The sequence below is a fragment of the Colias philodice genome, chromosome 2, assembly GCF_061535455.1.
Source record: "Colias philodice isolate Cphi_HAF_F1 chromosome 2, ilColPhil1 Martin Lab GWU primary, whole genome shotgun sequence".
Classification (NCBI taxonomy): Eukaryota; Metazoa; Arthropoda; class Insecta; order Lepidoptera; family Pieridae; genus Colias; species Colias philodice.
The window spans coordinates 8,579,844-8,602,339 of record NC_143087.1 but is presented as its reverse complement, the minus strand read 5'-3'; the positions used below and the strand labels follow the sequence as shown (position 1 = coordinate 8,602,339).

The 22,496-nt window shown below is 35.8% G+C and overlaps 1 protein-coding gene and 1 long non-coding RNA gene across 6 annotated transcripts in view; one reads left to right on the top strand and one right to left on the bottom strand.

Annotated features, from left to right (window-relative positions):
* The window catches only part of LOC149490646 (long-chain fatty acid transport protein 4-like), a 42,665-nt gene extending 20,542 nt beyond the window's left edge, over nucleotides 1–22,123 (top strand). The window contains exons 2-14 of one of the 5 annotated variants that reach the window (XM_089706918.1): nucleotides 11,050–11,228; nucleotides 11,900–12,147; nucleotides 15,978–16,128; nucleotides 16,263–16,500; nucleotides 16,681–16,930; nucleotides 17,220–17,421; nucleotides 17,717–17,827; nucleotides 19,361–19,442; nucleotides 19,527–19,657; nucleotides 19,846–19,996; nucleotides 20,310–20,467; nucleotides 21,188–21,341; nucleotides 21,495–22,123. In XM_089706918.1, coding sequence (XP_089563044.1) covers nucleotides 11,160–11,228; nucleotides 11,900–12,147; nucleotides 15,978–16,128; nucleotides 16,263–16,500; nucleotides 16,681–16,930; nucleotides 17,220–17,421; nucleotides 17,717–17,827; nucleotides 19,361–19,442; nucleotides 19,527–19,657; nucleotides 19,846–19,996; nucleotides 20,310–20,467; nucleotides 21,188–21,341; nucleotides 21,495–21,652 — 2,103 coding nt within the window. In that variant the 5' untranslated portion in view covers nucleotides 11,050–11,159 and the 3' untranslated portion in view covers nucleotides 21,653–22,123. Of the gene's footprint in view, nucleotides 1–11,049; nucleotides 11,229–11,486; nucleotides 11,590–11,615; nucleotides 11,815–11,899; nucleotides 12,148–15,977; nucleotides 16,129–16,262; nucleotides 16,501–16,680; nucleotides 16,931–17,219; nucleotides 17,422–17,716; nucleotides 17,828–19,360; nucleotides 19,443–19,526; nucleotides 19,658–19,845; nucleotides 19,997–20,309; nucleotides 20,468–21,187; nucleotides 21,342–21,494 lie in introns of those variants that run through there. The other 4 variants (XM_089706927.1, XM_089706946.1, XM_089706941.1 and 1 more) reach the window with 4 other exon arrangements.
* Nucleotides 8,743–10,182, bottom strand: LOC149490647 (uncharacterized). The gene is made up of 3 exons (XR_016317694.1): nucleotides 9,608–10,182; nucleotides 9,420–9,481; nucleotides 8,743–9,345 (listed from the first exon to the last, which is right to left on the bottom strand). It is a non-coding gene; the product is annotated as an uncharacterized LOC149490647 (long non-coding RNA).
* Nucleotides 22,124–22,496: the final 373 nt, after the last annotated feature.

Below are 22,496 nucleotides of genomic sequence, written 5' to 3'. Positions count from 1 at the left end.
TGTCAAATACGGGCAATTAGAATACGTTTTTAAAATGGTAGTTTTATACATTATTCGACGAATAAGTTTTATCCAAGCATTGAAAAATCGGCCCTTAATGTTCTAATTTTAAAATAGACTACTGATAATTAATTTAATTAACGTGCACATAAATAATTCTTAACAATAAAAAAAATTGTCCTCAAATCAAACAAATGTGACCATTTTTTAGGAACTTCGGTTACAAATACCCCAGTTACAGTAAGTTCTCTCCCTAGTTCCCACGCTTAAGACGATACACAAAAAAAAATCCACTGCTTGGCGGGCGGAGTCTAATAGCTCGCTATCGCGAACGCGGGTGTGCGCGAAGTCATTCTTGCAAACTCGCCGCGCTGCCGCTGGCCGACTCGGGACAAACATGTATGGAGTCGTCATACAGTTATAATATTGTTATACTGTATTTATTTAATTGTTGATTTATTGGTTTTATTTTCTTGCTTATAAACAAATAGTCTTCTTTTTAACAACTACTTAGACATTATTAATAATTATTATTATTTCGTAATGTTAACTTTATTACAAAATAATACAGGTTATTAAACACTTGACCGTAATTTGAAGCTTACTTCATTGAGAAGGCACCTAGCTTTTTCCGCCTATTTTGCCCTCTCTTTCCGTTGTATATATGCTATCTCTCTCGCACACCTCTCCACCAGGTGGCGGGGTGCACGATAATGTGCGGGCGCTGGATGTTTTTTCATTGAGTCGAAATCCACAACAGGTGGACGTTAAGTGTAAGCTTCAAATATAGGTAAGTATTTAATATGTGTTTTATTTTCAGGTAAAACACAGCTATTAAACACTTGACCGTAATTTGAAGCTTACTTCATTGAGACCTGTTTGTTACCCACCTGGTGTACAATGTGACGCCAATGTGAATTTGAATACATAAGTAATTACTTATTTCTTTATTTGAAAGAGTAAGGTGTGCAGATAGTATACCTACTAATAAATCACACAAATTTTTATATTATATAATATATTAACAATCCCAGATGAAAAGTTAATCAAATAAGAACCAAAAAGTTAATCATAATGATTAAAAGTATTAGAACTTATGAGATTGGTTCAAGCGTACCTTAGTTAACCTTTTTGGGCTTGAAAAGTTAAAGTTACTACAATTTCCACTATCTTTAGCGTAAATCTGCGAAAGCGCCAGTAACGACTTTCAATTACGCATTTAGATGTTACTTACAAAATGAAGCAACAGCTGATCCCGACGAGGCAAAAATACCTCAAACTCAAACCTTTATTTATTCAATTAGAACTCTGCAGAAGCATCATTGAATCATCTTAACATAGAATTACCAAATGTCTCAACTCACACAGTTTTAACCCAACCTGCTACAAGCGGACAAGAAGAGACCTTGATCCTTACTTTTGGGGTCAGAAGTAAATTTAAAAGGTCACCCCTTGAATAAGGCAATAAAATAACAAAACAGGTAAATGGTTTAAATTATAATACAGATTTTTAACATCCAACTAAACCGTGCGGTATCTTTTAATGTTTAGAGCCAACGTCGCAATCATAATCTAAACATGGCTGGTACTTTCAGTACAATGCATGAATTATTTATTTAAAACTGATAGGTCATAAACTCTGTACTGGAAACAAATATACTGAACTCAAGAGACTAAAATGATAAAGAGCTTATCTGTGTCCCAAAACTGCAATTACTACAGCTAAGTACGTTACTTTTAATCAATTCAGTTTTAAGATATAATTATGATTTACATCAGAACTTATATACCGAAAGTCTCGGGACTACATAACGTGACTTATTTATAATAGTGTTTGTGCATAACACTAGGCAGTCAACAGCTATATGAACGTCAGATAGGAAAGGAGCCAAATTTATCCAGTCAGTAATAAAGGATTTTAACTATACTTATTATAATTCAACCAACTACTACTAGCTACTCCGTACGTCTTTTGGGTAGACGGAGGCAAATAGGATTTTTATTCCAACTATATTATCATTTGATATTTTGAAAATGTACTCCACATTTTCATACCGTCAGAGTCATTTTGCAGATTATAGTGGTGCAGCACTGAACACTGTCTATTAGGTGGCTGGTGCTGCTGACCGGGCCTTCAGTTCCGCTTTCCAGAATACCTTCACCCTTCTAGGTGCTACTACTACTGAAATAGCGGTACTCTATCGCGTCGTTCAGGTCTCTTACTGACAGGATTTCTCATATTATCGTAACAACCTCGCTCGTTCTCCTAAGGCGAACACGCCGTCCTCACCACCGGCATTGCAAACAATGCCGGCACCATACACTGCGCCTCCAGCGCCACCTACCGCCCACGCACTCTGTGCGCCCCTCACTACTCCCTCCTACCAAACCTACTCCCACGCGCAAATAGCGCAATCCTATACAACGCCCCCACCCACGCAAGCTTCGCCTGCGACGGCGCTTCCTATCGCGCCGTCTGTCGCCTCACCCTGCATAACTCCTACACAGTCGGTACACAACGTACCCAGCCAATCCACCGCCCACTCCCACGCGCAATTGGCGCCTCCTATCACACCCATCGGTTTTGTGTCGCTCCCGGGTTCCCTGTCCGTCCCCGGCTTAGACACAAGTCTAAGACGGGCTCGTAAAACCAAACACAGGTCGGTCGAGTCTTCGCAAAATGCGAAAAGGTTTAAAAAGTCGGGCACAGTCTCCTATACTGTGCCCCAATTAACAAATATTTCTATCCCCAAACAGGGCGATTCGTCCTCCCAGTGACCTGCCCGTATTAGCGGGCAGCGCTATCAACCTGCTGCAGAGGACGAATCGTCCTGAACAGCATCCCCCACGCAGCCTCCTAACGGAGGCCGCGTGTGTGAAGACCCTTGCTGGCTGTTTTTTCATTGGCGTCTAGCTTCCGCCGCGAGAAGGTTGTCTACAAGACTACAACCTTGGTGCTATTAAGTATTAAGTATTGCTTAAAGCATAAAAGTGTTAAAAAGTGTATCCCGTCGGATCGGTACAGTGAGTTATTTTTACATCTATTCTAATAATATTTTACTTAAAAATGAGTATTAATCTTTAAAGTCAACGGTATAATCGTTGTACTTTATTTAAAATGCTGAGGTTTTTAATGAATCCTTCAGCAATAGTTTATTTTTCAATATGCTTAAATACTTAATAGCATGAATAAAGATATTTAAAATTAACGATACAACCGTTACATTTTACTTGAAATAGTAACTTTTCTTTTGAAATATTTCATTATGCAATATGTACTAATTAATATTTGAATTTTTAATACTGTGAGTAAAGCTATTTTAACGGTGTTACCGTTCGACTTTACTCGAATCGTTAATATTACTTTTGTGATTATTTGATATTACTAGATATATCAAATACCCTCTCTTGTATATAGATATTTTTAATTATTTATTTCATTTTTAATAATGTGTTTTTATTACAAGGTTACAAGTGAATTTTTCTTGGAAAAATTACAATTAATACCTACTTAGTATGGATATGAGCCAACTCAAAGCTTTACAGGCATACAATCCATGCTACGACTTTATTACATTGTCGTTATCGCTAGGAACGGTTCGGAATTCCTATAATAGTTTATTACTAAAAATTATCGAACGAGATGAGTCAGCTCCAAGAAGTCACGACATGTCAGAACATGTTGTGATATTATTTTATAAATCGTACGGGAGTTACCGCTCAACTGAATAATGATGGAATTCGCTCATGTATAGTAGATACGTACCATGAATGTACCACACATTCAAAACTATCCGTAGTCTATACGTGTCCTTTTATGAGTATTATTCTGATCCGTTTTTATGTGAAAATAGACATATTACACACGGCTAATTTGATTGAAAATTACGTTTCCTATGTTTCAAATGATGCAACTTTTTTGTTTAAACGAGTAAGTACCAAAATTTTACAATTAAATTCTTTGGTTTACTGAACTTGTGCTGAAAGGGTTATCGTATAATAATTATCGAGATACCTTAATATAAATTAGATTTAGATACATTTATTTCAAAGGATTTACAATTCACTTCTAACGTTTTAGAATAATATTATAAACTTGTACACCTTGACAAAAAGTAAAAAATTGCGGGTGAGTGGAGATTATTTTGTGCAATTAAATATAACGTCCTACGATGGTATGGTTGCGTTCGTAAGGAATGTTAAAACGGATATAAAGCAACTAAATGTTACATCGATTGCATGAACAAAAATAAATATGAATCGAAGTTCATTTTAAAATTTAGTGAATTGATTTGAATTATGAATTTATTAAATAGTTAGTTCTTTTTTATATAAACATAATAATTAATTACCATTGTCAAATCAATTCTTATTAATTCATCCTGGACAGTTGTCGCTAACATTGGAAAATAAGTTAAAGGACCTTGTTAATTGCTATATTATTTAAATGATTATTTACTGCTAATTTTATATTAGCACTAAGGTGTATTCTTGCTCGAAGCAGAATACATAAATGTGGCCACTACTCCTCGCAGGGGTTAGCCAGGTCAAATCCACCCTCGCAGGGTGTCTCTTAAGCATTTTTTGGCAGGCCCTACTTATTTCTAGTTTCAAACATCCCTCGCGCAGCTGTCGCTCGCAGGGAAATGGTGCAAATATATATCGGCCCTCGCGGGGCTTTGATTACAACCGTCCCTCACGGAAAAGATGGTGCAAATATATATCAGCCCTCGCGGGGCTTTGATTACAACCGTCCCTCACGGAGAAATGGTGCAAATATATATCAGCCCTCGCGGGGCTTTGACTACAACAGTACCTCACGGAGACATGGTGCAAATATATATCAGCCCTCGCGGGGCTTTGATGGCGATTGGTGCAAATATACAAAGGATTGATCATTAAAATGATCATAGATATTTGCTTTCGTCAACGAGGACCCACGAAAGAAGTTTTGGATATGACCGTATCGGATCTTCACTCTTCTAAGGTAGGTAGAAAAAGGTTTTGAAATCTTCTTCACAGTGGGCAGTATAGTAACATGACCTAATAAATACAATAAAGGTTAGAGACGTCAAATAATGGGCGCATGAAATTGATACTTCGTATCCTAAAAGTTTACGCTTCAGGAATCAGGAAACCACCATTGGTTTACCAATTATGGAAATTAGAATTGAACAAATCGTATTTACCAATGTAAAGCCTATTCACAACAAAGGAAGGCGAGTCGGATCAAATATCATCTCGCAGATGATTTGTGGCGGTGGTTTCGAGGATTGTCACCAAGCCTTGTGTCAACGGTATGTTTGGTATCGTCATTCAATGGCACTAGCCGACCAATTTTCATATAAAAACATCGGAAGAGATTTTTTAATCGCAAAGCGATTGAATGTAACAAATGACGATTGATTCAAAATCAAATTTCAAACGATTGATTACGTATATTTGACCTCTCATAGGCCTATTTTAGTTGCCCGGTCTTGTAGGCAATTTATTTGACTCGTTTTTCAACCCATTTGACCTCATTATTGCACCCATGAGATTTTTCTTCAGGGCTCAAACAATAAATCGCTGAGGGATTAGGATAATCGTTTGTTAGACAAGTTTCTTGTCATCCCACCAGGATTATTATATTGTATAATAAAGTTATATACAACTATTTACGTAAAACGTTTAAGTACTCAACGAATACTGAGAATACTGACTGTTGAGTTACATAGGATAGAGGATAAATAACGGAAAGTCAATCTATCCAAACAAAAGCCTCTTATTATTAGATATTACTTGGAACCCCTACCCTAACGAGAAAGCTCTGCCAAATGACTGTTCATTTCTTTGCTTTGAGGGGGGGGGGGGGGGCAATAAATGAAATGCAGTAGGTACAGACTATACGGCTTTTAAAATATAAGTCTGGTAAGCGAACTAAACTTTGCTAGTTTAGTTCTTGCTATATCGCTGTCCGTGGCTGCCTCGCGTGTTTACGGATGAATAAAGTAATGTCCTGTCTTCGCATCCACAGCTAACTGTCCTATACTGTCATAATCTTAACACAGATTCATTAGACATAGCTCCCCACGAGCTCTGTTCTTCATTTTTGCACTCGCACAACTGTGGACAACACGAGAGCAATGCCTGCATTGGTAGCAGTTACAATCAAGGGCTAGCAAGGTAGGCTAGCCATATTACGGATGTTGGAACAACCGACTATATTTAGGGCAATTTTCTTTGTCCAGTGTAACGTTTAGACTGTCGTAGCATTCCTACGGAACAAAGATGGGATCAGATCTGCATCCTTAATGAAGTTAATCGAAAGGAGATACTTTCAGACGACGATAGTATTCAAAATCCACCATATTCCTGAGCATAATAATGCATAGTTAAGCTTATAATCTCTCTTGCCATTATCCTGCAGCAGAATTCCTTGGCGATAATTTGTTCTCGTAATGCTGGGGCCACACTAACGTCTAACGTCTAATGCCCTTTATCGCGATAATTATTCCGATAATTTTTAAGGCGTTAAGCGGGTGGCTACACTTGAACGGTCAACGTGAATGCCGATTGTTGGCGATAAAAACGGCGTTAATTTTACTTAAATTCTAGCAAGATGGACGTAGTGTGACCGCTTCATTGCGTTAATTCTCGCGATAAAGCTATCGCCTCGCCAAACGGCAATGTTAATGCCGTTGTTAAATAATACTGGCTACACCTAAAGTTAACGTCCATTATCGCGTTAATTAATGGCATCTCCCGTTAGTGTGGCCCCAGCATTAGAACGAGCGAGGTTGTTACGATAATATGAGAAATCCTGTCAGTAAGAGACCTGAACGACGCGATAGAGTACCGCTATTTCAGTAGTAGTAGCACCTAGAAGGGTGAAGGTATTCTGGAAAGCGGAACTGAAGGCCCGGTCAGCAGCACCAGCCACCTAATAGACAGTGTTCAGTGCTGCACCACTATAATCTGCAAAATGACTCTGACGGTATGAAAATGTGGAGTACATTTTCAAAATATCAAATGATATAGTTGGAATAAAAATCCTATTTGCCTCCGTCTACCCAAAAGACGTACGGAGTAGCTAGTAGTAGTTGGTTGAATTATAATAAGTATAGTTAAAATCCTTTATTACTGACTGGATAAATTTGGCTCCTTTCCTATCTGACGTTCATATAGCTGTTGACTGCCTAGTGTTATGCACAAACACTATTATAAATAAGTCACGTTATGTAGTCCCGAGACTTTCGGTATATAAGTTCTGATGTAAATCATAATTATATCTTAAAACTGAATTGATTAAAAGTAACGTACTTAGCTGTAGTAATTGCAGTTTTGGGACACAGATAAGCTCTTTATCATTTTAGTCTCTTGAGTTCAGTATATTTGTTTCCAGTACAGAGTTTATGACCTATCAGTTTTAAATAAATAATTCATGCATTGTACTGAAAGTACCAGCCATGTTTAGATTATGATTGCGACGTTGGCTCTAAACATTAAAAGATACCGCACGGTTTAGTTGGATGTTAAAAATCTGTATTATAATTTAAACCATTTACCTGTTTTGTTATTTTATTGCCTTATTCAAGGGGTGACCTTTTAAATTTACTTCTGACCCCAAAAGTAAGGATCAAGGTCTCTTCTTGTCCGCTTGTAGCAGGTTGGGTTAAAACTGTGTGAGTTGAGACATTTGGTAATTCTATGTTAAGATGATTCAATGATGCTTCTGCAGAGTTCTAATTGAATAAATAAAGGTTTGAGTTTGAGGTATTTTTGCCTCGTCGGGATCAGCTGTTGCTTCATTTTGTAAGTAACATCTAAATGCGTAATTGAAAGTCGTTACTGGCGCTTTCGCAGATTTACGCTAAAGATAGTGGAAATTGTAGTAACTTTAACTTTTCAAGCCCAAAAAGGTTAACTAAGGTACGCTTGAACCAATCTCATAAGTTCTAATACTTTTAATCATTATGATTAACTTTTTGGTTCTTATTTGATTAACTTTTCATCTGGGATTGTTAATATATTATATAATATAAAAATTTGTGTGATTTATTAGTAGGTATACTATCTGCACACCTTACTCTTTCAAATAAAGAAATAAGTAATTACTTATGTATTCAAATTCACATTGGCGTCACATTGTACACCAGGTGGGTAACAAACAGGTCTCAATGAAGTAAGCTTCAAATTACGGTCAAGTGTTTAATAGCTGTGTTTTACCTGAAAATAAAACACATATTAAATACTTACCTATATTTGAAGCTTACACTTAACGTCCACCTGTTGTGGATTTCGACTCAATGAAAAAACATCCAGCGCCCGCACATTATCGTGCACCCCGCCACCTGGTGGAGAGGTGTGCGAGAGAGATAGCATATATACAACGGAAAGAGAGGGCAAAATAGGCGGAAAAAGCTAGGTGCCTTCTCAATGAAGTAAGCTTCAAATATAGGTAAGTATTTAATATGTGTTTTATTTTCAGGTAAAACACAGCTATTAAATAATCTTTAAAATAACAAAAAATATTGTTACTCTGAAAAAATGAAATGGTACTCAATAACGCGGACTACTGAATTGATTTAGATAGAGAATTTGATGCTGACGTAGATATTACATCATGCCCAGAAATGAAAGGTACTATTTCTGAAAGAAGTTATAAACCCTAATTCTTCTCAGTCAAAATTGTCAAAATATATTGAAGCATGTATTTATTTTTTGCACTCTATTATAATTGTAATTATTCATTACAAATAATCAAAATAAAATAGCCAGAACAAAGTTGGGCCCTGGTAGGGTAGGTAGGCAGGTACGGCAATGTGAGACGAACACTGGCTTATTTATACCAAAAATAATGTATTATAAACATTAAATTAAGTTAACAACAAAAATACATAATATTAGCTAATGTGAAAACGAATCAACCAATCATCCCACAACAATGAAATGTGCACACAAATATTCATCCAAATCGGTTCATGTGATTAGGAGGAGTGACTGCAGCGCCATCTTCCGGGCCCAATTGTGTTTCCAGATCACCCAGGAACTCAATTTAATATACTTACACAAAATTTTTCGAAATGAAAACTCACATTACTATGTAAATATGAATATAAACCTGTTTTAGTACTTATCAATTTCCCGCACAGGTGTAGTAAGTATAAATGAAATAAATATCAACATCAAATTCTTTATACAACATACTTATCTACCACCTACTAAGAAATGTAATTCTTGAAATTTTTTCGTATTTTTTTAAATATAATACTACTCCAATGAGCTCCTGTTCCATATTACATCCACCATACTTCCACTAAGTTCACCATGATTTTTTATTTCTTTGCACTTTGTTGCTTTTTGCTAAAAATGGAATCATGCGATAAAACCAGTAGAGCGTTGATAACATACATTTTTGACTGAATAAAGGTACTTACGAAGGAGTGGGTTCACATTGTGAACAATCAGTGGGTTTATTTTCCTTCTGGATTCCGGATTTCTGAAAAGATTATTTATGCTATAAATGAAAAAATCTTACACATTCGTTATGTACTTAAAACAGGGGTACATATCAAATATCGTCTATAATACAATTATCATCAAATTTAAAATAAAACCAACTTACTTCATTAATTTGTTCCAATTGTAAGCATTCTTTTTCCTCCAACCTTTATGTTTCTTCTTCTTATTTTCTTTATTGTCCCCATTTGTCTCATTTTGTCTTATCGTGTTGTCACCCTTTTTTACGATTGCGCAAGCGACACAAGTTCCCCGTGTGACGGCCGTAGCGGGAATGACTCGTGCAGCGATCGGGGTAGGAAGGTACAGGGCGGCTCTCGCTATATTGGCTGGTCGCGCGCTAATTTCAAGTATTTCTTGTTTATTTCAAAACCATCGCATATTTCAAAATTCTAACACGGTAGACGTATAGGTTGTATATTTTATAGTTAATATCCAAAAAGTCGTAACTTTACGTTTGTTATTTTGAAGATGCCAGAGATTAAAAAAAAATAACAATGAGAACTTTGTATTTTTTTTCTATCGAGAAAATATCATGGAATCATGTTTCTAAAACGGTAGACGTATTGTGTTACTATTGAACTTTCTTGTCAAGAATTTTCATCACGACAACTTTAATAATATAAAAATTACGAAGGTTTGAAAAGGGCCGTAAATGTTAGAAAAATTAATTCATCACCTTAAGCACGCTTTTACGTCTGTGACCTTCTGTGACGAATAAAACTGAGACATTTTTGTTAGATTCATTGTGATTTTACACTTAGAATATTATAGACTTAACATCAATATCATCGACAGCACATACCTACATGGTCTTACTGCAGGAACTTTCTAAAAGTACCAACAAAGCTAGGACTAGGGCCATTCAATTGATTGAAGATCCTTCATTATACAAGCAGTAGGTACCTTTAAAATACAAACAAATTACATTATTTTTAAATGGATTTTTTGAACAAAATCAAACATCATTACTTAATAATGTAGATATGCAAACACGTTCATAATTCATTGACACTTTTTTGGAGGTCAAAAACCTGCAGGTGATAAGTGACAACATTTTGTCACAAACAATGTTGAATTCTTTATGTACTATTTATGACTTTGCTCATTATATGCCGTGAGTTGCGCAGCATGTAGTACACAAACAATGTATGTTCACAATCAATGAAGGGATAAATAATTATAGGTGTGAATATGGCTTAAAGAAGTTTCCACTATTATTTCGACATTAACCCAATGACGTAGGAAGATATTATAGCTTAAAAACATACTAGCTACTCCCTATAAAATGGTACCTAATTATTATTATTGTTGTTGCGGTACGGGTTGCGGATCTACAATTTTTTATTTATATAAATAGTTAGATAGTATCTAATCAATGCTAATAAGTTTTGCAAACTTTTCTGCATAACATGTAGGCAGGATACACAATATTCTAGACATATTCGGATTCTTCATTCCAACAGCTAGCTAGATTTAGATTTCAGTGCATTTGCCCTATAGATTTATATTCAAATTCAAATTCTGTACGTACATTTTTTGTTGCAGGCATGAAGATCAAAATGTATGATGATTAGAAGACATTGATGACAAGTCACGTTGGGACATCGCCAGTTGTTAATGATTTTTATTGAGACTGCTGTTTGTACCTCCTAACGATGTCAAATGTCGAGGTGAACGTCGACAATAACATGAATAAGACTGATGTTAAAAATAATAAGCTCGACGTAAGTATACACTGTAGTCTTTACGCATTGTAAACATATAGGACACCTCAAACATATGTATAATGAAGTATAATGCATATATATATTATATACCCTCCAACATTGCATATAAATTATAATCTCCAACATTGTAAAACAATAACTGATTACTCAAAATGTTTGAAGTAAAATATACTTTAAATTACAAACAATTGCACATAAGGAAAAATCGTGTATTTTTACGCTTGTTTATGATTGATATTCTCTAATGTTATTCAACTCGCTTAGTTGCCGGTTGGGTTTAAAATAATAACAGTGTAATAATTTATAAGATAGTCTTAGCTACACATCTGACTACAGAAGCCGTCCTCGTGGAAAACCGGTATTGTTTTATTTTAAATGAAAATCATATACATAGTTGGAGGGGCCCGCGAAGTGGAACGCAAATGAAAGTTTTGGTTTTGTGAACAGTTCGTGTAGAAAGTTCAATTGGTGCATGCGTTGAAATACGTTCATCGTGTGCATTTTTCCACCCTTTAACCGATTGTTAGAGATTGGGTAATAAAAGATGCGTTTGTATTAGTCACTATTACGTAACACGTTATCGGTAAACTTATCTCTCAGTGTGTGTTTGGTACCGATATGAAACAGTGTGTTTATAGAATTTAAAACGGTTCAATGTTTTTTTCTAGATTGCATATCCCAGTAGGGACGTGGAAAAAGGAAGTCGTGAAGCAAGCGGTGCTCAAATACCGTGGAAAAGCGTCATCATAATGGTGCTTGCGTTAGCTGTACTAGTCGCCGCGTGCGCAGTGGCTTGGGTGCTTCAAGGATGGCAAACAACTCTTATTGTACTGGCTGTTGTGGTTCCAGTGTATTTATTAATTTATTACTGGAGATTCCTATACGTCGTTGTGAAAACTGCACCTAGGGATTTATCGTGAGTAGGATTTATAAGCTTGCTTGCTATGCGTTTTGTTATGCTCTTAAATTTTAATAAGCATGCACTTTCCAGATCCCTATTAGATAAAACAAATATAATTAGAAGTACCCTGTAGGGGCTTGTTATGTGCGGGTGTAATGAAAGATGAATAACTACGCAAAGGTTATATTTCGTTAACTACATATATTTATTCGTATGTAATTAATATTCGACCTAATGCGACCAACCCGCGTCCCGACAAGCCCGTAACTGTCCATGCATAGCGCACGAACTGTTTATATACGAGTTACCGTGTGAACCTATGGTGGGAACTTTCTTAGTAGGTACTACACTTGAAATATTTCGGTAACTCGTAAATTGGCTTGTCGTCGCTACATCATTCCCCCCTTAAAATAAAAAGGGTATACAAGTAAAAAATCTTACAATAAAATTAAACAATAAACAAAGGGGTATATATAAAGTGTCGCTATATAAGGTTACAAAATGTTTACAATATAAAGTATAAAAAATGTTCACAATATAAATCAATCAATACGTATCGTATACAAGTGGTTAACAGTTAACACCTAATTTCGTTAAACTATTTATGTTATTACAAAAACTCGGCTGGGTCTTCTAAGTGGCGTGCGATAATTTTTACACGTCAATTAACACTTAGTAACATCAACATTTCAAATCTCAATACGTTCTTAACACTTGTATCGTTTAATATTACAAAGGCTATTACTATTCACTATACACTCAAAAGCCATAAATCAAAAGTACTTAAATTTCTAAGTAGTAAACATTACAATAAAAACTCAACACAAACATAAATTTGAAATACCATACTTAAAACTTTAAACCATTAACAATGAACTCGTTTCAAATTTCATAAGTGCTATTATTTATTAAATACGATGTGTTGATTAGTAAGTATTTATTATACATTTCTAAGAAGACTTAAGAATACTTATAATCATCGTAATTCTAATAAATTTAAAATAGTTGAAACAATTACAAATACAATACTATATAATATTACCTAAATCGTACTGGTAATCGTATAGCTCTTCCACTACGCGTGGTATGTGTATTAGGCAATTCGCTACTTGGAATTTGTAATGGAACCTCAGTATCTGCCCCAGATGTCGTATCACTATCATCATTCAAATAATATGCAGGTATTAGACGGTCTACAGATATTCTAACTTTCCTGCCAGTCATTTGAATATAAAATACCTTTTCCTTTCGACTCAACACACGATAAGGACCGTCGTATGTTGGTTATAAAGGCTTACGTACTGCGTCGTTTCTTACAAAAACATAATCGCACTTTTCTAAATCGGGGTGAATAAATATGTTCCGCTTTTCATTCTGCCTAATAGCTACTGACTGATATTTCCTAATAGAGTCTCGTAATTTACTTAAATACTCAAGACTGCTATCTATTTCTAAACTCGACTTTTTATCGTAATAATCACTTGGTAATTGTAAAGTTGTTCCGTACGTAATTTATTAATACCTAATAACTTCATTAGTGTAGCAAATAATTGACTTTCGAATTGGCGTCCTTGATCGCTTGTTAGCTTTTTCGGACAACCGAAACGAGAGATCCATCCTTCATATATTACACGCGAAATCGTTTCAGCAGTTATATCTCTCGTAGGCAAACATTCTGGCCATCGCGTCCCCCTATCACTATGGTTAGGCAATACGTCCTAAAACCTTCGGGTGAAGTGGGTAAAGGTCCAATTAAATCAACATGAATATGTTCAAACCTATCGCACTGCAGAAACGATCCTAAACCTGACACTGTATGTCGATTAACTTGAAAATTGGCCAACGTGACGATTCATATTTGGCCAATAAAAACGATTTTCAATCAATTTGCGTGTAGTCCTTATTCCGGGATGACATAAATTATGTACACTATCAAAAGCAATACGTCGAAATTTATCAGTCAAGTAGGGTCTAATTTTATCATTATCTAAATTACAATAAATAAATGTACCGCTTTCAGGTAACATTTTTTTTCTTTGACCTATTATTAGCGTCTTTCGAATTAGATAATTTTAACATAAAAGAATCCTGTTGTTGATCCTTAGCAAGTTCCGCGTAATCTATTACAGTGGGACAACTTATTGTTGCGACTCGTGATAACGAATCCGCAATGACATTATCTTTCCCACTTACGTGCCTCAAATCCGTTGTGAACTCACTAATGAATATCAAGTGTCGTGTACGTCTGGGTAACTCTTTCTCGCTATTTACTTTAGAAAATGCATAAATTAACGGTTTGTGATCCGTATACACCGCTAACTGTCGTCCTTCGACCATATTCCGAAAATGACGAATAGCCAAGTAAATTGCTAATAACTCCCTATATACGTACTATACTTGCGTTCAATCTTAGATAGATTCTTAGAAAAATAACCTACATGAGTATCCGATGCGTCCGTCATAAGTGCGAGCGATGCATCGGCCCTAGGGTGCTAAAAAAATCTGCACTTTATAAACAAAAACATAAGTTGAGTTACCTTGGCGATAATAAATAACCATTTATACGGTCGCCGTAAACTAAGATCTAAAGTCATTAACTTAGTACCAAATGTCTTAATTACACTAAACTACACTTTATAATCACTACACAGTACACTCACTCGCGGATTGGTTATTTTTCGACACTGGTAAAATTAAAATATTGGGCCGGTGTCCACTAAAAACTTAATATTACTCTTCCTGTCTTTTATACACAGGCGTTTATTTACGGTGGTACAAACATCCGCCTCTGTCTGTACCGTATCTAGTTTTTTAATTGGCTCTCCTGCTGCTTCTGCCACGCACAAGGTTGACGATAGTACAATCTGGCGATATACTTATAGCGGTAATTGAAAAAACATAACCAATTTGGTCTTCTCTGTCTTGACCTTCTGCACGATCGTGATTTTGAGATGCGGAACGATGCGTGCTATTTCCATATCTTCGACCGCTAAACGATTTGCCTCTCGAGCCTGCACATTCCAGCTGGTTTACCCACTGCTTTAATTGTGCTAACTGCTCGAGAAGGTTTAACTGTACCGACGAAACTGCTGTAACTGGAACTGCCGGATTCATTTTTAATTGTTAACAAACGATGTCTATGCAATTCACTATAATAATGTTCACTTTTCGTCGGGAGTCACCAATGTGGGGGCTTGTTATGTGCGGGTGTAATAAAAGATGGATAACTACGCAAAGGTTATATTTCGTTAACTACATATATTTATTCGGTATGTAATTAATATTCGACCTATGCGTCCCACCCGCGTCCCGACAAGCCCGTAACTGTCCATGCATAGCGCACGAACTGTTTATATACGAGTTACCGTGTGAACCTATGGTGGGAACTTTCTTAGTAGGTACTACACTTGAAATATTTCGGTAACTCGTAAATTGGCTTGTCGTCGCTACAACCCCTTTTATGAAATATTTAGTTGGCTCATGTAAATTTTTCATAAATATTTTTTGTTTAGTTGGATTTTCCAATTTTTTTTCCATGACGGTCATAATATGACGGTCAGCTACGTATTGTTCGTATTAATTACGGTAGTAGGTAGTTACTTCAAGAGTCTGCACTCTGCACCTAAACAATTACAATAGTACCTATTATAAATAGATTTATAGTATGGTGATAACTAATTATATACCTACCTAGGTAACTACTAGAACCTAGGTAATATGTGGTAATACAAAGCTAATCAAATTCTGTTCTGTTTGTATTGATAATATTAGATACGATAGAAATATATATAAATAAGATTATTTTTATGTAATGACTACGCAACTCAATATTATTTCCCTTACAGGGCATTATACTGTTACATAAAAATATTGCGACTCGCGAATAAATTCACGAAAACTGACTGGTCTATGCCGGATATCTTCCACGATGTTGTTAAACAGCATCCAAATAAGGCTTGCTTCTTATTTGAAGAGGAAACATGGACCTTCCAGCAGGTATACTAATAATAACAATAATTTTGTGCTGTGTTTACGTACAATCTTTTTTGTTATTGGGGTCGAACTCCAAACGGTCGAAGTTTTTGCCTTAATAATTGTGAATTTTAATATGATCTTTTACGAAATTTCAGGTGGAAGATTTCAGTCTTCGCGTATCCGCAGCATTAAAGGCTCAAGGGATCAAAAAAGGTGATACAGTGGCTGTAATGGCCAGTAATTATCCTGAAATGCCGTCAATGTGGCTCGGCATTACCCGCATCGGGGGAATAGCTCCCCTTATTAATACAAATCAAACTGGAAACACACTTCTTCATTCGATTAATATAGCAAAGTGCGATGCTTTTATTTATGGCAGCGAATTTGAAACCGGTGAGTTTACATATCGATAATGTGGTATCGACAAAAAATAATAACTCGCGACTTTGCGAAAAACCCTGACGATGACGATATAAATTTTACGTACCTACTGTATACGAATTATAAATACGTATGTGCAATAGCAGAAACTTTCCAAAATCAAAATACTAATTAACATTAACATTTTTACAGTCGTCAACGAAGTAAGAAAAGAGCTGAACCCATCATTACGTCTTTTCAAATTCACTCGTCGGCCGTTGAACACATCGAACGACAATGTGAAAGTTGCTGAGTCGGCGAGCGACTTGACGCATTTGCTCGAAACAACCGCACCGGCTCCCTGGAGCCCTGCTGAAGGTGAAGGCTTCAATGGCAGGCTGCTTTACATTTACACATCTGGCACGACGGGTCTGCCGAAAGCTGCCGTCATTTCGCCTTCAAGGTAATTGTGTAATTACGCGTGAAAGTTCGAATACGAAAATATTGAATTATCTTTATTAACTTTAGTGTTTCATATAGAAATCATAATATTGCATAATATTATTTTCGATATGTATTTTGTTTGGTCATAAACCAGTTTAAAGGAATATTTAAACCATGTTAAAAAATAATCGATTGGAAAACTGGGTGGAGAACGAAAGGTGATATTTTGCTAACCTAGAGTCGAAACAGTGAATTAAAAAAGTCAGGATCATCATTGTCTTCACTATAACTTAATAATTTTCTTTCAGAATGTGCTTCATGGCGTCAGGCGTACACTACTTGGGAAGCTTAAGAAAGACCGATGTTATTTACTGTCCAATGCCTTTGTATCATTCTGCGGGTGGCGTGATCACGATGGGCCAAGCCTTCATCTTCGGCTGTACTGTTGCTCTACGCACAAAGTTCTCAGCGTCTCAGTACTTCCCTGATTGTATAAAATTCAAAGCTACAGTGAGTGATTTGTAGTTTAACGAAAAGCTAAAACGCCTTTACATTGTCAGAATTGAACAAATTTAAATGAGGTCACATGAAAGGTACAAGCTTTCAAATAAAAAATTTTCATCAAAATTGGTTTACCCAGTCGAAAGTTGTGAGATAACAAACTAAAAAAGAAATACATACTTAGATTAAATTATTAGAGAACCTTTTTTCTATGGTCGAAACTAATAGTTTCAACGGTAGCAATTCAAAACTTTGATCGTAATTTTCCTATATTCCTGAGCGAAATTGTTTCTTTCTTTTTAAGGCTGCTCACTACATCGGTGAAATGTGCCGCTACATCCTTGCTACTCCTCCCGCGGCTACAGATAGACAACATACAGTTCGCACAGTGTACGGAAACGGGATGAGACCAACGGTAAATTATTTTCTTTAATAGTTTTCTTTTTAGTTTTTAATTGTTACATTTGTAATTTTATATAATATACCTATTAAGGGTGCACTCACACACATCAGTCACCGTCAAGTCACCGATGACTGATCGGTGACGGTTTGTGTACGTATCCACAAACACCAGTCACCGTCATGTTGTCCGTCAGTCACGTCGCCGGTTTGACTGAATCATTGAACACATACATCAGGTTAGTGAGTGATTAGACGTGTGTCACGCTAGAGAACATGTAGCAATTGACGGTAGCACGACGCTGACTGAACTGAGACGTGACGGCACCGGGTGAGTGGGGATAAAAGTATGATACATGTATGGAAAGATTATTTGACGTGCCTGACCGGGGACGTCACTGATAGATTTCGTGCCGGCGACTGTCGTGTGGGAACAGAGTCATACTAGAACTATTGATACATATTTTTTTTTAATCCTGTCCGGTGACGTGCCGTGACGGTGACTGATGTGTGTGAGTGCACCCTAAGGGTGCACTCACACACATCAGTCACCGTCACGGCACGTCACCGGACAGGATTAAAAAAAAATATGTATCAATAGTTCTAGTATGACTCTGTTCCCACACGACAGTCGCCGGCACGAAATCAATCAGTGACGTCCCCGGTCAGGCACGTCAAATAATCTTTCCATACATGTATCATACTTTTATCCCCACTCACCCGGTGCCGTCACGTCTCAGTTCAGTCAGCGTCGTGCTACCGTCAATTGCTACATGTTCTCTAGCGTGACACACGTCTAATCACTCACTAACCTGATGTATGTGTTCAATGATTCAGTCAAACCGGCGACGTGACTGACGGACAACATGACGGTGACTGGTGTTTGTGGATACGTACACAAACCGTCACCGATCAGTCATCGGTGACTTGACGGTGACTGATGTGTGTGAGTGCACCCTAAGTATTCAAACAACAACGTCGCATATATAGTATATTCTTAAGTATTTAATAATAAATAATGAAACCTATAATGTGCTAAAAACATGATATCTGTATACGTATTTCACGGAAGCAATCGTAAAAATTTATTACTTATTTTTAATGAACACACCTCCAATTTTATCACAAGATTGGTGGGAATATAATTCCAAAGAATAATTAAAATAATGTTCTACAACTCACTTTATTAACATTTTATTATGACACGTTTTATGGTTAGCTGTTAATGACCCTTAAGGCTTAATCTATACTAATATTATAAAGAGGAAAGGTTTGTAATTATGTATGTATGTATGGTTTTCACGCATAAACTACTGGACCGATTTTGATTAAATTTGGCACAGATAATCTTTAGACCCTGAGAAAGAACACTAAGCTACCTATTATTGCGAAATATGTACCACGGGCGAAGCTGGGGCGGACCGCTAGTTATCTTATAAACAAGAATTAATTTATCTTAAAAACTTATATACATATAAGAATATCTTTGTTTAACTCAATGTAAAGTTGTATTATGTAAATAATGTCCACGGTATTCTTTTCATTACAGGTGTGGAATGATTTTGTTGAACGGTTTGGAATAAAGAAGGTTGTCGAATTTTACGGCGCTACTGAAGGAAACGCAAACATAGGTAAAGAACAATATTAATTAATTAAAATATATAAGTACATATTATTGTTAAAAATTTGCTCTAACTATGTTTCTTTGAATGCAGTTAATATTGACAACAAGCCAGGCGCCATTGGTTTCATTTCGCGAATCATCCCCGCAGTATATCCCATAGCCATCATAAAAGTAGATGAAGAAACTGGGGAACCTATCAGGGATTCCAAAGGCTTATGTCAGGTAAGGGCAAAACATTAAATACAGTGTTCTTTATCACCTGATAAAAGCCTGGGAGGGTACAGTGACGTCGTAATAACTCAGGCACCGGAATCACAGACACAAAAGAAAATCTATTGTGTCGTGGACCGATCGGGCCGTTCGGGGCTCAATGGGTTAAATCAGTTGTCAACTGTTTTTTTTTATTTCAGTTGGCAAAACCAAACGAACCAGGAGTATTCATTGGGAAAATAAAACCGAACAATCCTTCAAGAGCGTTTTTGGGTTACGTCGACAAAGAAGCTTCAGAAAAGAAGATTGTTAGAGACGTACTCAGCCATGGCGATTCAGCATTTATATCTGGTAAGCCAGAGCAATTAATTCATTGTTTCATTGTTCATCAAATTATTTTATAATGTTTAATTAAGAAAACGTAATTATTTCAACACAAATTGAGAGACACATCATTTCATGGGTTAACTTAATTTATGCATAAGTACATAACTAACTATTTACATTATAATTATTTCACAATTGAGAATTTTTTTTGTTTGTTTCGTAAACATAACATTTTCTTTTGTTATGTCGCAAACGATCTGATAATTTATCATTATCTTGTCACTAGTGAATGTAACATATCTTTATCTCGTGAACATAACATGTTTCTTTGTTCCAGGTGATATCCTAATATCCGACGAGTTCGGTTACCTCTACTTCAAGGATCGTACCGGAGACACGTTCCGATGGAGGGGCGAAAACGTGAGCACTACGGAGGTGGAAGCTGCTATATCCAGGGTGGCTGATCAGCGAGACGCTGTTGTGTTTGGTGTTGAGGTAAGTCGTTAAATAAGTCTGGTATGACATTTTTTTAATGTAATGAGAAAAAAGATGATAACGAATTTTCTAACGGATAAAATGTGTTAATTAATTAAATCTATGCAGTAAATAATAAAAAAAAGGTTGCACTCCGGGAGTGCCGGCAGAAGTGAAAACTTGATTATTAACGTTCAGCATGTTTAATATTTTGGAATGGTATCCGTCTTACGCATGGAATATAAGGGCAAAAAAAAAAACATCCGTCTTACGCTTTTTCGATCAGGTCACGTGTCCTGACGCGAGTTTAAGATTTTATACCCAACGCCGCTAAAGAAGTTTTCACTTCAAAAATCATTATTTCAAATTAAATTTTCGACGATAAATACCTATGATTAAAATATTATTATACAAGGACCATATCTAGCACACAAGAGACATTTCATAAACTTTTGTTGGTCTCATAAAAAGTTATGCTCCGAAACCGTACAGCATAATATTATTATATTTCGTTATTTATTCGGTGATTCAGTATGTCTCTATTAATATTCATACCTAATTTAATTTTTTAAGTCTTATAGTCCGTCCATCTGTTGATAGAAAAATAAATACATCAGTATAGCCGTGAGAACTTAAGAATATACATAATTATTATGTTTTCAATTGAATGTGTTTGAACTCAAATTTATATTAAAGGTCCTTAACCTTTTTGGATGTTTTTACGCTCAAAATATTTTATAGATTCCCAACAATGAGGGGCGAGCGGGAATGTGTGGAATCGTGGATACTGATGGAAGTTTAGATTTGGATAAACTGTTAAAAGACATGTCAAAGGACTTGCCGAAGTATGCTAGACCAATAATCCTCAGGACAATGAAGATCATGGATATGACTGGTATGTTGAATATACATTTTTAATAAAAAGTTTTGAATTCGCATTTCTGCATTGAAATATACTTATTGAAATGTTACATCCCGTTCAAAATACGCACGCTTATTCGAGTTTCTCTTGTGTAGTTTAATAAATAACCATTACTTTCGTTTTCAGCGACATTTAAAATACGGAAAGTAGACCTACAAAAGGAGGGATACAATCCATCAGTAATAAAAGACAAGCTTTACTATTTAGATCCAAAGTTAAATAAATATGTTAGCCTAGGACCCGAGGAATACGAAAAAATTATGTCCGGACAAATAAGACTGTGATTATTAATTTATTTAATGAATGCAATGTGGTGCCTTTACCGTGTATTTAGATAAACTTTGTATTATACACGTATTTGTGACCTTTGTGGCTAAATACTCTTTATAATTAATGTGCATTTTAATTTATGTCTAGGTACACTTACGTTTTATAGTTGAAAATTTTATATCAAAATGAAATAAATTTTATGTGTATACCGTATACAGGGATTCAACCGCATTGAGAATGCATGAATTAGGTAGGTACTAAGAATGTATAAATTTAAATAATTATATGAAATGTTTTTAAGCTCAATTAATTTTAGGACACAAAAGAGAATAGCCTTAACAAAGAATAGAATATTAGGTGTTTAATGATGGGCATGAGGATATTTTGGTAATCAATTCCTCTAGAATAAGAAAATATTTATAGCGGTACAATACTGAAAATATATCTTTAAGAATATTTAAGTATTATAAAAATATGGACTAAGACTTACAAAAGAAATTATATATACTTAATATAATGAACTTGTGTTTTTTTTCCGACCTACCTTTCTTCATTGTTCTTTGTCTCGACTTGGCAAAATGTCGAAAAATTGTAATCCATAAATTGCTTGCAATCAACGCGCTTAGCGCCTAGCCCAAAGTCCTTCATGCGGGGTGCGTGTTACCATCGAATCACACAGCAAGTAGGTACCTATTAAAGCATCGAATGTTCATTTCACAATTTAAATTTTAACGGCTTCACATCGTTAATAAAATTAAAACAAGTTAGTGCCACAGAGCAAGTAATCTATGTTAATGCGTAAAACACAGAGCAAGTAATATGCGTAAAATTACAAACAGTACCTAGTGAGTACCTACC